Consider the following 13,797-nt stretch of genomic DNA (forward strand, 5'->3'; position numbering starts at 1 on the left):
CCGATAGGAAAATCAAAAAAAACCTCACAGACCGACATTACGGCCAAATAAAATTCCTAAACTTTCTTCCTGCCTATAGGCATTATTACCTACTATTTAAAACGTGCTGTGCTCTACGCTCTGCAAATATAATACTATATAAGTATTAGGAATAAATACACATAAAACTATAAAAGCATTTATAATAATCACTTTAAGATTTTACAAATTCAAGTTTATTTAAATATATATATTATTTGTAAATACCTATACCTATACATAATTAATGTATAGTTACCATAGGGACATCGACTTAACGGCGGTACGTTCGTTTTCTAAATATTTATCGCCCTCGCAACGTACACACGAACACTCGCCTCGTGATAATATACCTCCTATATATATATTATTATTATTCGACAATAGAAGGTAGTGAATCATTTTACATTGTCCACTGTAAACTCGTGCAGCCACTGCAATCGGCCAGGGCTCTACTTCTACACACGTCGTCTAAATATACAGTCTATCGTCGTATATTTTCGTCCATACAGCTGATATTGTCATATCGGCGAAGGGTATTCTATGTTAACATATATTATATTATATTATTAGATATTATTTGATTTACTCACGTATTATGTTTACACGTTTTGAAAATAGTGTATACACTACCGATTTGCACATGACGATAATATCATTAGGGGTCGTAGTACCTATTACTTATTATCTAATGATGTATTTTCTTTGTTTTTTTTTTATTCTAATCGGTCGACGTAGACATGTTTTTACTCCGATTGAATGCATTTAAATAACGTTTTATTATTTTTATTCTAAAAGTTCAAACAGATTTGTGTTTATTTTTATTGTAGTATAAACTATAAATAGGTACCCATACTGTGTAGGTAGGTATCTTTTAATTTATACTCTATCCTGTATAACACGCGCGTGTTTTCTCTGTCTTACTTACGAACATACGTACAACTATAGCTAAACAAGTACCTGTTTAGCCAAGTGTACAACATAACAAATTTTCGTTTAATAGTATTTGCTTTATGTTCTTAACTTTAATATTAGAGTAAATTTATCTATTACCATTTATCAAACTTTAAATAAAAGAATATTATCTAGGCCAGCCAGCACATAAGCGTTTATTAATATAACAATTTTAAAATGAGTTATGAGCATTTTAAAGTTGTAATATTTTACATAAATAAAAAGTATAATTCACTTTAAAATAATAATATCAATAAAAACGTATGCGATGGTCTAGATAATATCCGTACCTTTAAGTCTGATAATAGGTAAATTTATTCTAATATTAAAGCTAATACCATAAAATTGATTTTGTTGAACGCAAATTCACTGTGTTTTAGGTATATTATGTAAGACAGACATCACGTCATGTGAGTGTATGTAGTGTGATATTAAACAGTTATTTAAACAGGAATTTTTAAAATATAAATAAATAATTAGACATTTGCTGGTACTAAGTTAAATTTGTATAACTTTATATGCATATAAACTGCAGGCATCTATTATTTGCTTGAAATGATGTTTGAGTAATTATAATAGCTCTATCAGTATAGAATATATAATAAAATAACAAATAATAATAAGAAAAAAAACTTTAACTAATATTTTTTTTACACATATAGAAAAATGTTGACACGTAAAGAAGAATTATTTGTGAAGCCTTTTCAACAAAGATTATATCATCAGCACAAAGTCAAAGTGAGTTCCTTTAGTTGTCCTCTATATTGAATTCCTACATAACATATTACATTAATATTAGGTTTATGTGTTTGCTATGATTCATCATGTACTAGTACTTTTCAATTTCGTACTAGGTAGAACACTTCTTTACTATACTGGTTTTTGAAAATAAATGTAATAGGTTTAATGGTTTAACTTTTATATAATATAATACAACTCATTAATACTTTATTAATAATGTTCAATGTTTTAAAAGTAAATGGAAAGAAATACCCCTGGTATTACATATTATTTAGCCACAATTTTTTTTAACATGACCAATATTTCTAATAATGGACAAATTATAAAGGATTCCTAGACTTCCAGACCTTTCACACTGTATTAATATAATCAATAATTTAAAATACATAATTATGTGCTTTACTTTTTTCAATACCTATGAATAAAAGTTACCGTTAACAAAAAATATTGTAGCTGATAATAATGAATAGGCTAACATGATTAAGAGCAATAAAAAATGTGTACCCAGATCATCATATTTACCATGACAAAATAAATTTATTTCTTATGGGACAAGCATCATATAATATTGTTAATAATTTTTGTATAGGTTAACATTTAGATATTTATATATACACTATATAGTTATGTCAAAGCCCGGGTAGCATAAACAATCATAAATCACAAAACATTAATATGAATCAATTGTAAACTAATGTGGTCTTTTAAATTTATTTAGTGGCCATTATGTTTTAATTAAGTTTTAGTAAAACATAACTAAGTTTTATTTTTTATGCTTTCTGTGAATATTTCAGCTCAAATCAGCCACTGCGAGGGTGGATACAACACCACCACAGGAGTGGCAGCATATAGTGCTGAAGACAAAGAAATACCAAAAGGAACGAGAGAGGTGTACACAAATATTATTGAACAACGGTATTCTGTGGCGACACTTGAGTGAAATAATGAGCACTAAACGAGTAGACAATCAATGGGATTATGAACAACCTAAGTAGGTCATTGATTACCTACCTATAATTTTTAAACATTAAAAAAGTACAAACATATGTGTTGTGCACACATGAAAACAAGAATAATGCTACTTATTATTCATAGGTAGGGAGCTAGTTAAATATAATTGACAATTACTAGTGGCAGTAGTAAGACTGTAGTATTAGTACATAATGTATAATACTAGTGCCTACATAACCTTGAGTTTTGTTTAACTACTTAAGATTTAATGAAAAAATGCCAATATGACCCTAAAGCTCAATGAAACCAGCATTTAATATTTCTTTTTTACAAGTATCACAAAAATAATAAATTATTTCTAGATGTTAAAACATTGTGTAAGGTAAATTATATTAACAATTGTCATCCATGAGCATTTTATTATTATTATTATTAAAAATGTAGAAAATACTTTATAGCATTTAAAATTGTATATTTATATCAACTGAGAATTAATCAATAGAAACATTACATTACATACTAAATAAGGTACTTATTTGACTATTTTGTAGATATTGGATAGTATAATTGTATGATAATACTATAATATATTTTATACATTTAGATTATAGGTATAATATTATATTTTAAATCGAACAGCGATATTTTACATTCAATATATTTACAACATATAAATTTCAGTTCCCAAGAAAAAAGATAAATCTTAAAATAAAATTTGTAATTTAGATCACGACAAAATAGAAAAGTATGATCATGTATATTTTTTTTTAATTATCTTATTTCCTCCACAATAAGAACATAAAATCATAATGGGTAAAATAGTTTTTTTATGGAGATGTACATAATATCAAAATAACTGTGGACTCACTTAACAAGTTTATTTAAATGGGACTAATCACTGGTAAAAAGAATGTTACGAGATAGTACAAAATATTAAATAGTGAATTAAACAATGAGCAGTATTAATTGAAAATAATAATAGGGTAACACTCTTTACTTTTAAATACAATTAACATAAAATACATTTACATACAAATGCACATATTAATTAATTTGATTCGTTAGGTTTTTTCATAGAGTCAATTTATTTACAAAAAGTAATAACAAACTAACTGTTGATATTGAAGAATTGTCAGAGTCTGGTAAAGTACAAACTGAAGTAAAAAACGAAAGGTGCATTGCATGTAATCCAAATTTGTCAATTTCTAAGGTGAAAATAATTGTATACAGAACATAAATATATTAAGTTAATAATGAAATTGTGTCATGTTAACAATTAGACCAACATACCAGAGGAGAGAATACCATGGGATCCACCAAAAAAAAAATTATCGAAAAAATTACGGAGCTTATCCATTCATAATGATGGGGTAAATTATAAATTGTTTGAACTGAATATAAAAATATGTTTAAATGCAAATAATTTAATTTTGTCACAGGTTGTTAAAAATATGAAACATCAAGTATTGAACAAGTCTAGACAAAGCCAGATAAAAAGCACAGTTACAAAAAAAAAAATTGATAACAAGTTAAACATCAATAATAACATAATGATCGAAACAAACAATTATTTAAATTATATTGAAATAAACGAAGGTTCGTTAGATCTTATCATTAAGTTTCCATCTGGGAGCAAAGTATCAATGGTTGAAGGAAAAACAAAACGAGTACTTCAGCCTAATAATTGTCAATGTACAAGATGTCTTTGAATTATTACACATAGCATAGCACTTTAAATTCATATTCTTATAATAAGTAAACTAGTATAGTTAAACATACAATATTGTCATGGTATTTTTTAATTTACACAAAATTGTAAATGTGAAGATAAAGCTATTTATCTTTTAATGCTCACTCAACAAATTTGCATATAAATAATAGGCTTGATATATTTTACATTTGAATTACATTTATTAATTGTGACTGGAAGTAAAATTATGTTTTAATGAAAAAATTCTATAATACGTAGATTTAATAACAATACTAAATACATTAAAAAATTATCACGGATATAACATAATAGATGTACAATTAAAAAGGGTGAAATTGAGCTGAACATAACATAATGTGTATAAAAAAAATTATCACTTAAAGTAGCAAACAAGTTCATAACTTTTAAACAACCAATGTCATTAAAATTAAAAGCACTATATGATCATAAATAAAACATCTATTAGCTCATAGTAAAAATAATCAAATTTAACATGTTAAACAATTATATTTGATATCAATTTTTTCAAAGTATAAATTATTGAAACAAAAGTTATGTTACTTATATAGTGGTGATTTAAATATTCCACTGATATGAGATTAAACTATTAAATTTCAAGATGCATACAAATTATAAATAAAGTTAAAATGTCAATATGATTAAGAAAAAAAATTAGCAAAATTAATACATTCTACATGCATTGAAAATATAGTCAATTTTATGTACGATTATCTGAGGTTTTATTTTTATTTCTAAACAAGTGAATACCAATGGACTAAATAATAATACAAAAAATATTTCATGGTACAATGCTTAACAGTTAATCGATTCCAATATTTAAATTTGACAACAATTTTATGTCAAGTAATTAATCAAATAAATAAACTTAGATTTAATGTGTGGTGTTAAAAGTATTTAAAATGTATAATATTTTAAATGAATAATAAAATTCCAACAGCATTTAGTTTAAATTTATTATTAAATTCACAGGAGCCAAAAGAACATCGAATATATTTTACTATGAAAATAAATTAATTTATTTAGATTCATGAAATACTCAAAACTAGAATAAAATGGCCAACATCAATTTTATCGACAAATTGTGATCAATAAATTACTAACCACATAATGTACACAAAATAAAATTGAAAAAATATTTTTTTTTATATTAGATACACAATAATATGGTTAACAATTTACTTTTAATAAAAGCTCAATTTCTCCCTTCTTTTTTCAGAGTTCTGCCCAAGGTTAAATTAACAAATTGATTTAATATCAATTTAAAAATGGATGTGAAAAAATAATAATTTTTAATTGAATTAGTATGAATTGATTCAAATTGGATATAAAGCAACGCGAATGATTTAAAAAAAAAAATCACAGGTACAATATTTTATTGTCCAAGGTAATCGCGTTAATTCAATATTGAAAATAATAATAATGATAGTAAAAAAAAAAAACTAAAATTTAAACTGAGTGTTTGTAGTAGCCGGATTAAATTCAAAGCATGATGGAGGCTGTGTAGGTGAAGATGATTCCTAAAATAAAAATAAAAATTATAAAAATTATCAATGCATTGTATGCTATATATATATATATATATATATATTACCTCTGAGAAATATCTCTCAATGATATCAAATGCAACTTTGTAAATTTCAACACTTTCATGATTTTGAAGTTGTTCGATTTTATCAAGTCCTGTAAATAATAATTAATAAATGCATTAAATTTAATAATTAACTCATAGAAATTACATATAAAAACATGAAATTACCTTCACATTCTTCAATCAAATTAGCTAGGGCATCAACATCAGGACCAGCTATTTTAAGCATATTTTGTAAGCCGTCCAAAACGACTTGAATAACTTGACTATCTTGACAAGACAACAGAGCGCAAAGAGGAGCTACAACACCTGCACTGATAACACATTCTACTTGTTGACTATTTCCACTGATAGTTAAATTAGTAATTGCCCACGCTGCTTCTTTTTGTGTTTGGAATTCACTCTACAGTTATTATAAAAATATAATACATAATATATAATAATATATAAAACATACTTATTAGTTATTATCATAGATTTAAATAAATAACATTATATACACCTAATGCCAATGCAATCATTTATTACTTATTATATTATTTTAGATTCAGTTCATTATTAGCTAATGGTAGCAAGATAAAATAGTTATTCACCACTTCCTTTAGTCACAATGCTCTACTAATGAGCAGAATCTAAACTAAAGATAATGAATGAAAATGATTAGATTATCGTTACTTATCTATAGTATACTATACCCAAGTTAATATTAAAAACCCCGGACTAAGATATAATGGACTGGCATCATCATGGTGAGGGGGGTAGAAAGTATTGTATAGTCTGTAGTTTAAAATTAAATTACTATGCGTGCTAGTAACAGTTAAGATCTTATAATACGTGATAACACCAGACATTTGAGGTCTGTCGAAATTGTTTGGATGCCAGTCCATTATATCTTAGTCCGTGTTAAAAACTAATCTTATCACCTTTGATAGATGTGTAATTATTTTTGGTATCAGCCCAGCATCTATGACAGCTTGAACTTGAACTTGATTTCCAGCAGTAACATTTGAGAGAAACCAAACCGCTTCCTGCAAAAAAAATAATAATTAGTTAAATATGCTATGGGCACGTAACAAATAAAATTCATTGTATTCATGAGATGTAAAAAGAAAATCAAACATTTTTTTCAAACTAATAATAACAAAAAATATTTAAATAAATACTTTGCATATTTTTTCTTTTGAATGTGAAAGTAAAGCTGGGAAATGACATAATGCACCAGCATCAAGAACTATTTGTGTTTGATCATCAGTTCCTGTAACAATATTTCCTATTGCACGTAATGCTGCTGTTTGCACCTAAATTTTTTTTTAACATTAAATAATTATAGTATTATAACTCCAATTCAAAATTATTTTTTAAGTTAGCAAACCTTCACTTCTTTGTGTGATAATAATGGTATTAGATTAGGTACTATACCACTCTCAATAACTCTTTGAATTTGATCATTTCCTCCATCTGTCAAATAACTAATAGCCCAGACAGTATCAACAAGAATCTTTAGAAAAAAATGTATAAAAATTATTAAGTGTTACATTAGTGAAAATAATTTTAGTTAGCTTTAATTACATTAATATCTTTATTATTAATCAAATAATTAAGAGCAGGAAGAAGTTCATCTATAACATGTTGTGCCGGAGGAGGGTCTTTATTTCGACACAAGTTAACAATAACCCATGTGACATTCCGCATAAATGTTATTGGTATAGCTGGATTGATAAAAAGAAGTAACCTTGGTACAACACTCAAACTTATAACATAGTCACGTAGTTGCGGACCATCACCAATAATATTTCCTAAAATTATACAAGATAAATTATAAATTTTAGATTTAGTTAAAAAAAAACTGAATAAATAAAATTAATTAAATACCTAGTGCCCAAACTGCTTGTTCACAAACTGTCTGATTAGTTGAATTTAATAAATTTAAAAACAATGGAACAGCTCCTGCTGAAACAACTGCCTGAGTTTGAAGGGATGTACCACTTGCAATATTAGTTAGAGCCCACGCTGCTTCAAACTGTAATGTTGGGCTAAACAACAGTTATAAATAAATTATTTGAGTATAATGAAATATATTTTTACAGTATAACAAACTAATATATTAATTATTACAAGATTTACTATAAGTTTTTATTTAATTAAAATTAATTTTATGTATAAAATATATGCATATATATAAATATTAAATTTATTAATATTATATTATAACGATTACATGATTATAACTTTCTGGTTTTACCATTGCATTCTTGAAATAATTTTCAAATTATACTAGTTGAGTCCTAAGCTTTGCTATTGTTTCTATGAATGAAATCCAGAATTGTATAATAGTTAAACTACATAGTTCTTAGCTCTTAAAGTTATTTTCTCACAATCATATGCAGGAACAGAAATATTTTATGTATTATTACAATTTTAATATTTATGTCTATCACTTGTAACACAACACTAAAATTCTACAATATGGTTAGTGTTAAGTGATGCTTTTTGCATTCAACAAAAATTATCTTCATTTTGTTTGTTATGCATATTTAAGGCTTTAATGATACATATTTGTAAGCATATAATAGAGTATTTTTTACTATACATAATTCAGTCTAAAGATTACAAATATAAAAACATTTTGCTTACTTATTATGCTCATCTAAACAACGAACCAAGATAGGAAGTATTTCACTGTTAATAAGTTCATCTATTGGAGGATTACGATCAGATGATAACAATTTTCTTGCAGATTGTATGGCTTTAAGTTGAACATCAGGAATAGTACTACCAGCTTCTTCAACTAAAGCACGTAGATCATGTTCAGTTAATGGTTTTTCCAAGTCTAAATCATCTGAAAGTTAATAAAAATACTTAATACATTTTTAGATCGCAACATTTATTATAATTATTTACCATTCATTACTTCTCCAACATTTCTGCGTTTCATTAACTCTTGTTCTTGCTTGTTTTTTCTTAGCCCCACAGTTGCCTCACTCCTAATTCTTCGCCTTTCCTGTAATTAAGTGTAATACTTGTAATACATAAACTATTTTATTTGATACATTTGTTTTTAAATACATTATATGGAAGCATTGTATAAAATCATTAGGTACATTTCTAAATTATTTTTTCAACTTTGGTATCGGGTTCTTGTCAAATATGTAGTTTGGTGTATTGTATCATAGCCAAAAAAGTAACTTAAAAAAATCATACTACTAATATTTATAAGCATATTTATTATTATCAGAGATGAGTTAAACTTAAATCATTTATAAATAAGATTCCAACTAAATTTTTTTTGAAAACAAATCTATTTTTAACTTGAAATTTCAATTAACATCTTGAAATTATGAACTTTAAATTTAGGTTTTTAATTAATTTTAATTCTTAACAAAAATATATCTTGTTTTAACTATTAAAAAGTTAAAATGTTAATTATTAATGCTTTTGGTAGCTATTAGGTACTTACACAATTGAATAGTTTAAAAATAAATTATAATTTCTAATAATATTTATATCAAATATGATTTCTTTCAAACTTTTTGAGTTTCAAGTAGTTATTTTTCAATAAATTTTGAATTGTTCAAATTTCTAAAACTTCAGGGAATATGAGAATTCAACAGTTTTAAGGACCCATATTTATTTATTATAAAGCCAAATTGTATTAACAATCACTAAACATTTAATGAATCAATAATAAGCTAAAATGCTAGTGAGCTTATGTCCCAAAAATATAACTTAGGAAACTCTGATATTGGTTCATTCAATTTTAGTGAACCATTAAATTAATTATTTTGTTTGCAACTCTGCATCAAAATAACAAAATTATATATATTTATTATATATCTCAGCAATGACAAAGCTCCTAAAAATATGAAATTGAGTTATAAAAAGTTACATAATAATTTAAATTGATTGTGTACATTTTTTTAAAAAAAAAAATGTTTATATGTATACCTATATATTAATTTGGGGTTATGTGATATACTGATATTCATGTTAAGATATGTTTTAAGTACTAGATTTATTATTTAATTTTTTTTTTTTAATACGGTGTACTTAAATAATAAGAAAACAACATCAAAATTAAAAAAAAACTTGTGCAAGTATGGTGACTAAGTTGCATAACAGATTTATTAAATTGACAAATAATAGCCATTTTAAATCATGTTAAGAAGTTGGTTCACAATATTTAATTTAATGTTTGGTGGTAGTTTATCCAATACAATATTAGTGTTTGAAAAACCTCAATGTTATTATAATTTGTTAGATAAATAAAAAAATTATGATAAAACTATTATCAAATGTTATTTTACCAGCTGATTATTTAAACCATATTATCAAACAATATTGTATTCTTTGTGAAATAATTCCCTATAAGAATCAATAAGGTTTGTCAAAAGATAAATATAAATAGAATTTAAGTTTTCTTTTTTTATATTGTTAATGAAAAACAAAATTGTGGATTTAATGATTTAATTTTAATGATACAAGAATAAATATGATAAGAAAACATTTTTCATAGGAATATTTTCAATTAGTTTTCAATGATACCATAAATAATATTCAAAATTGAACATGGATAAACCTTGATGATTAAAGCAGTTATATATGTACTATTAGGGTATACTGGGTTTGTGGATCAATCATTGTAAATTTGGATGTTTTTTAATAATTGTTTATTTATTTAGTATACCTATCTAGATGTATTTTAACCACTGAACAAATAAAAAGTATATTTTACAGTTTTATATCAACATATATATAAATATTTTACTCTTTGTAAATAATTAAATTAGGTAAGTTAAGAATAATATAACATAATTATAGAAAAAATGCAATAATCCAATTGTAACTATGTATTGTTACATAGTAACATAAAAATAATTAGATAGGAAAACAAACTATAGGTACAGTAATTATTAAATTAAAAGCAACACATAATTTCTGTAGGTAGGTAGGTACAATAAATAATTAATCAATTGAAACGTAAAGCATTTTTTTGTATGAAAAACATTTATTGAGCTATCACTAGATGCATGTTAAATTTAGCTTCTTTAAAAGATTTTACCTCAAATTTTACAATATATTTTATTTTGAATTTTTATTTATCTAATAGTAAAATTAAAGTTTTGTAAGTATTAAAGTACCCAACATATTATTATACTTAATATTTTTGATGCTGATTATATTAATAGGTATCCGTGCAGAAAAATATCAACATACAACTTGTACACATATTAAATAATATTAATTATAAGAAACGCTGATAAACTATTAGTTATTTAATAGTTACACTAAGTTGCAATGCATTGAAAAATAGGTGCTAGTGATACCAATAAGTGTATTTTCCATATATTAACTATACCTACTAAATAACACCAGTCAGTGAACGCATTAATTACTGATTTTTCCTGATTTAGAAGTTATATCAAAAAGAAAACTTACTACAGAAAATTTAAGTTATTATCTATTACACAAGCATGAAGCATGAGGTTTAAGAAATTAAAGTAATTTAACAATGTTTAGATTATCATTAACACATATTAATATAACCATCGGAATTGAACTGTTATATTGTATTATAACATTATAAATATAGATAAAATCATAAAGTGCCTATTTTTACCTAGATAATATGAAATTATTAAGAAATAGAAGAAAATATATACATAACCTATCAAAAACCATTTAGGAACTGTAAATAATATATTGAATTGTATATTGTAAGTAATTATATAGGGTACACATGTATATGAAAATACAAATTAGAAAAATATTTTTTAAGAGGACACCATACTAGCATAGGTCTTTGTCTTACAAGTACGTAACATGGCAAATTTACGCTCAGCAGATCACTTTTAGCTCCATTAGTTTAAAAATTAAAGTGAATTGACCTATTATGAAAATTTATATTAAGAACATTATCTGTGTTCATAAGATGGTTTTTTACGAACATAAATAATGTTCTTACCATCAAGCTTCATTATAGGTTGATTCACTCTAATTTTTAAACTAATGAAGCTAAATATGATCTACTGTGCATAAACTAAACTTGCTATGTTATGAACTTGAAAGACGGAGACAACATATGTGGGTATGAAGTTCTCTTAGGCACAATGCAAGACTGATAAAGTATAAATAAATAATAATTTAATTCCATCCTTAAAAATGTTTACTATGTAGCATATTAATAATAAAGATTGTCCTAGGTAATATTGTTAAACCTCACGATAGTAGGTATCAACATTCCACTAAATTAATAGATTCTAGATAAATATTTAAATATAATTTCTTTGACTTTAAAAATGCTTTTAATTTTTAAGACATCTATGTATATATATATATATAAAGTGTAACAAGACTATTTGAAAAATGTCCATTATAAATATTACTGTGTTTGTTAAATAGTCCTGTTACACCCTATATATATCTTATGAAGTGTAGAAGAATAATTTTTCATAACTACTTAACATTTAATTTATACAAATTTTTAGTCAATACCCATTGAAAAAGGGCAAAGCCAGGTGATAAATATACACTCACCAAGATTTACTACTCTTGACTATAGCCATAACACCTAGTAAAGACAATAAATGTCTAATCATAGGCTGCATTAAGTGTTTCTATGTTATCTTACATAGTAATCTAAACCGCCGCTTATGCTCTTAAATATACTAGCAATTTAAATAAATATTCGAGTATAGACCATCACCAAAGAATTCACATGATATTGAGGAACAATGTTTGTTGACACGTATAATGACATTTAAATAACATGCACTACAAATAAAGCACACTCAACAAAATTAATGTTTTTGAAAGAATTAACTAGGGGAAACCAAGAATAGTAAAATTGATCTAAACCTGATTTGCATACAAATAAGATGTTATTCAAGATCAGCAAGAATATAAAAATTGAACTTAACTAGAACAATCTTTTACTTCTTTAGAAAATGTGTACAAATTGAGTTAATGTTGTGTTTATTCCGAACACTTGACTAATGTACTTACGATTTCGGTTTTGCCTCTATGTTTGAAACTCTGGAGTCGGTGACCGGTTACTTTGTCGTCAGACATGTTGATAGTCTAATGAGTACTGAGTGTACGATTTTTGTAATAGCGACTGTTAAAAAAACGGTGGCGGCGACGGTGATAACAATGCAGTTTGTGTGATTATTATTCGGAGAAACGATCGGCCGTGCGACGACAAGTGAACTGTTGTAGTACTGATATTAATTTAATAAATAACGAGGATGACGATGACGGTGATGCTGATGTACTGTGGTAAACGGTAAACCGCTCGGCGGACGTCTGCGTGTCGAACACGGCTGTAGTGGCAGGCGATGCGAAATTATATCAAATAATAATAATTATTATTATTATTACTACAACTACTACAGGTATTGTTGTGTATAATTGTCGTCGTCGTCGGGAGGCGCGGGCTGTAATGTGTTGCGGTGCGGTAAAAAAAAAAAAAAAAACAGTACGCTATCGTGGAGACGGCTATGCGATCCGCATGTTTCTCTCCGGTCCGGCGGAATAGGGGACAAAAAAAAAAAGAAAAAGAGCGCAAAAAACCAAATAAAAGAAAAAAAGATCACAACACATACATATATATATATTAATGAGTGTATGTGTGTGTGTGTATAATATGTTATGCGCGCGTAGCGTATATGCTATTACGTTACGTGTATGAAGTTGTGTACAAGTTTCGTCGTAACGCAGATTAAACGGATTCGTCTTCGCGTCGTCGGCGGCTGTGGGGCGAAGGGAGGAGCGAGCGCGCCACCGAAAACCCCGCTCCGCGACCCTTTTGCACCGG

General features: G+C 26.2%; 2 protein-coding genes across 2 annotated transcripts; one reads left to right on the forward strand and one right to left on the reverse strand.

Moving 5' to 3' along the window:
• Positions 1-418: 418 nt before the first annotated feature.
• LOC113558100 lies at positions 419-4,392 on the forward strand. Its single transcript, XM_026963614.1, has 7 exons — positions 419-554; positions 1,635-1,710; positions 2,508-2,704; positions 3,730-3,886; positions 3,945-4,034; positions 4,104-4,166; positions 4,270-4,392. Exons 2-7 carry the CDS (start codon positions 1,639-1,641, stop codon positions 4,390-4,392), a joined length of 702 nt encoding a protein of 233 aa, XP_026819415.1. The 5' UTR covers positions 419-554; positions 1,635-1,638.
• Positions 4,393-4,813: 421 nt separating this feature from the next.
• On the reverse strand, positions 4,814-13,442 carry LOC113556040 (importin subunit alpha-4). Its single transcript, XM_026960752.1, has 11 exons — positions 12,987-13,442; positions 8,886-8,985; positions 8,619-8,823; positions 7,857-8,017; positions 7,554-7,780; positions 7,357-7,482; positions 7,148-7,282; positions 6,908-7,012; positions 6,153-6,387; positions 5,988-6,076; positions 4,814-5,913 (listed from the first exon to the last, which is right to left on the reverse strand). The coding sequence occupies exons 1-11, from the start codon at positions 13,050-13,052 to the stop codon at positions 5,836-5,838; spliced, it is 1,527 nt and encodes a 508-aa protein (XP_026816553.1). The 5' UTR covers positions 13,053-13,442; the 3' UTR covers positions 4,814-5,835.
• Between the last annotated feature and the right edge of the window lie 355 nt (positions 13,443-13,797).

This window comes from Rhopalosiphum maidis, chromosome 3, assembly GCF_003676215.2.
Source record: "Rhopalosiphum maidis isolate BTI-1 chromosome 3, ASM367621v3, whole genome shotgun sequence".
Classification (NCBI taxonomy): domain Eukaryota; kingdom Metazoa; phylum Arthropoda; class Insecta; order Hemiptera; family Aphididae; genus Rhopalosiphum; species Rhopalosiphum maidis.

What these genes read in the sequence shown, in the direction of transcription:
- LOC113558100 (XM_026963614.1), top strand. Translation starts at nt 1,639, where the DNA reads ATGTTGACACGTAAAGAAGAATTATTTGTGAAGCCTTTTCAACAAAGA. An exon ending in TTTCTAAGGTGAAAATAATT is followed by an intron (nt 3,887 to 3,944) that starts GTATACAGAACA and finishes GTTAACAATTAG; the next exon opens with ACCAACATACCAGAGGAGAG. An exon ending in AAAGCCAGATAAAAAGCACA is followed by an intron (nt 4,167 to 4,269) that starts GTTACAAAAAAA and finishes AAGGTTCGTTAG; the next exon opens with ATCTTATCATTAAGTTTCCA.
- LOC113556040 (XM_026960752.1), bottom strand. Translation starts at nt 13,052, where the DNA reads ATGTCTGACGACAAAGTAACCGGTCACCGACTCCAGAGTTTCAAACAT. An exon ending in CAAAAGAAAAAATATGCAAA is followed by an intron (nt 7,013 to 7,147) that starts GTATTTATTTAA and finishes TTTTTTTTGCAG; the next exon opens with GAAGCGGTTTGGTTTCTCTC. An exon ending in TTGAGAGATATTTCTCAGAG is followed by an intron (nt 5,914 to 5,987) that starts GTAATATATATA and finishes TTTTTATTTTAG; the next exon opens with GAATCATCTTCACCTACACA.